The sequence below is a fragment of the Myotis davidii genome, unplaced genomic scaffold (genome assembly GCF_000327345.1).
Source record: "Myotis davidii unplaced genomic scaffold, ASM32734v1 scaffold599, whole genome shotgun sequence".
NCBI lineage: Eukaryota > Metazoa > Chordata > Mammalia > Chiroptera > Vespertilionidae > Myotis > Myotis davidii.
In genome coordinates, this window is record NW_006290772.1 from 134,267 (window position 1) to 136,193 (window position 1,927).

The 1,927-nt window shown below is 64.7% G+C and overlaps 1 protein-coding gene across 1 annotated transcript in view; it reads right to left on the bottom strand.

The window, feature by feature from the left end:
* The window catches only part of NTN3 (netrin 3), a 2,455-nt gene extending 534 nt beyond the window's left edge, over window positions 1-1,921 (bottom strand). Inside the window, exons 1-5 of the mRNA XM_015564050.1 lie at window positions 1,175-1,921; window positions 915-1,103; window positions 689-838; window positions 518-568; window positions 243-375 (exon numbers count right to left, since the gene is read on the bottom strand). Of these exons, the coding sequence (XP_015419536.1) occupies window positions 243-375; window positions 518-568; window positions 689-838; window positions 915-1,103; window positions 1,175-1,418 (767 nt within the window). The 5' untranslated portion in view covers window positions 1,419-1,921. The remainder of the gene's footprint in view (window positions 1-242; window positions 376-517; window positions 569-688; window positions 839-914; window positions 1,104-1,174) is intronic.
* Window positions 1,922-1,927: the final 6 nt, after the last annotated feature.

Here is a 1,927-nt window from a genome sequence, read left to right on the forward strand (position 1 = left end):
TGCGGAGAGGACGAGAGGGGGCGGGGTTAGGCTGGGAAGCGGCAGGCTGCTCAGAGGAGAACCGGGCGCCAGTGGCCAGGAGGGAGGGCTGAGAGGGAAACAGGACAACCACTGGAGAGGGAGCGCACAGAGAGGACACCGCAGAGGAGGGAGCAGAGAGATCACGAAGGGGCTGACGGGGCAGGGCCAGTGGCAGTGGGGCCCCTGAGGGATGGGGGCCAGCAAGGGTCAGGGTATCCAACGGGAACGTGGGGAGGGCAAGGTGGGAAGGTGGGGGCGGGAGGCCTGAGGGCTGCCTACCATAGTCTTTCCTGCAGAACCTTTTCAGGCTGATGCGGTAGCTGCCCCGGGTGGGTTTGCAGTGCAAATCGCAGTCTGGGGAGGGGAGACAACGGAGTGGGCAGGCTGGCACAGATCCCCACCTCCTTCCCCCAACCTCTCCTCCTACCCGCTTCAACCCATAGCACTCCTCCTCTCATGGACATGCCAGTCTAGGACCTGATATGTGCCCACTCACCCTGTGACTCCACAGGGCTGCTCTCCTCAGTGGGTCCAGGGACAGGGGTCTCTGCAGAGAGGGTGGAAGAATGGCCTGTATTTGAGGGGGCCTGGGGTTTCTGGAGCTCTCAGGGGATATGTAGGCAGCAGCAGGGAGCTGGGGTGGCCTAAGCAGGGCAGGGTCACTCACTAACACAGGGTGCCACTGGAGAACGACTCTGTTGGAAGCCAGGGGCGCAGCGATTACAGGTGAGGCCAGTGACACCATCCTTGCACGGACACTGGCCTGTGGTCTGGTTGCAGGTTTTGCCAGCAGCACCAACAGGGTGACAGTCACAGGCTAAGGACAGAGGTGAAATGGTCAGAAACGCATCTGGGAATATGTGAAACCAGAGGGTGGGGGTATGCAGGCTCACCCCTGCAAGCGCGGCGGTCATTCGGTGCACGGCCCGGGTCGCGATAGAAGCCCTCCCGGCAGTAATGGCAGTGGCGGCCGGCAGTGTTGTGCCGGCAGTTGAGGCAGACACCACCACTGCGACGGCCGGACAATCGGTACAGCTCCATGTTGAAGCGGCAGCGGCGGGCATGGCCATTGCAGGAGCAAGCTGCAGAGAGGGATGGGTCAGGGGCAGGCTGGCTGGATCCAAGATCCCCAGGCCACCCTCCAAGGCCTCACCAAGGCAAGCGTGGGCTTCCCAGGCTGTGGCCCGCTGCCAGGGCCTGTCGCAGTAGAAGGGCTTGCAGCGGCCACAGTCGGGGCCCTCGGTGCCATGCCGGCAGTCGCAGATCAGGTGGCCCTGGGTGTCCAGCAAGCACCTGGAAGCGTGCCCATTGCACTTGCAGCGCCCGCCCACCTGGAGCTCAGTGGCTGAGTAAGAGTAAGAGACCACGGCCTCGGAGTCGCTGGTGGCCCCCAGCATGGCAGGCCTTGTGAGCACTATTCGAATGTCTGTGGCGGTCACCCAGTCTTGGAGCACTGGGCTGCTGTCCAGATCCAGGCCTGGCGGGCTGCTGTCCTGCACGCTGAAGGCCAGAAGGCCACTGCCATCAGGCTGGGTCTGGAGCTCAGGAAAGCACAAAGCTTCAGGCCCGGGACCGGCTGGGCCATTGGCAGGGGCGGGCAGGCGGCCATAGTCCAGGCCACAGCAGGAGGAGAAGAAGCCCAGAGGGACCCAGCTGCGGCCGTGGTCCTGCGACTTGAGCAGGGCCACTGAGGTGGGGGGCGCGGAGCAGAAGCGCAAGCTCACAAACACCAGCTCGAAAGTTTTGCCCAGGGGTACTGTGAGGCTCACGTTGAGGGGCGTCTGCGTCAGCCAGTCGGAACGCCAGCACAGGGGGCTGGCGGTGCCCCCTGCCAAGGTCAGGAGGGCGGCGGGGTGTGCCCGCCGCGGGTCGGAGGAATCGCAGGCCTGCGTGGGGGGCTGCCCGC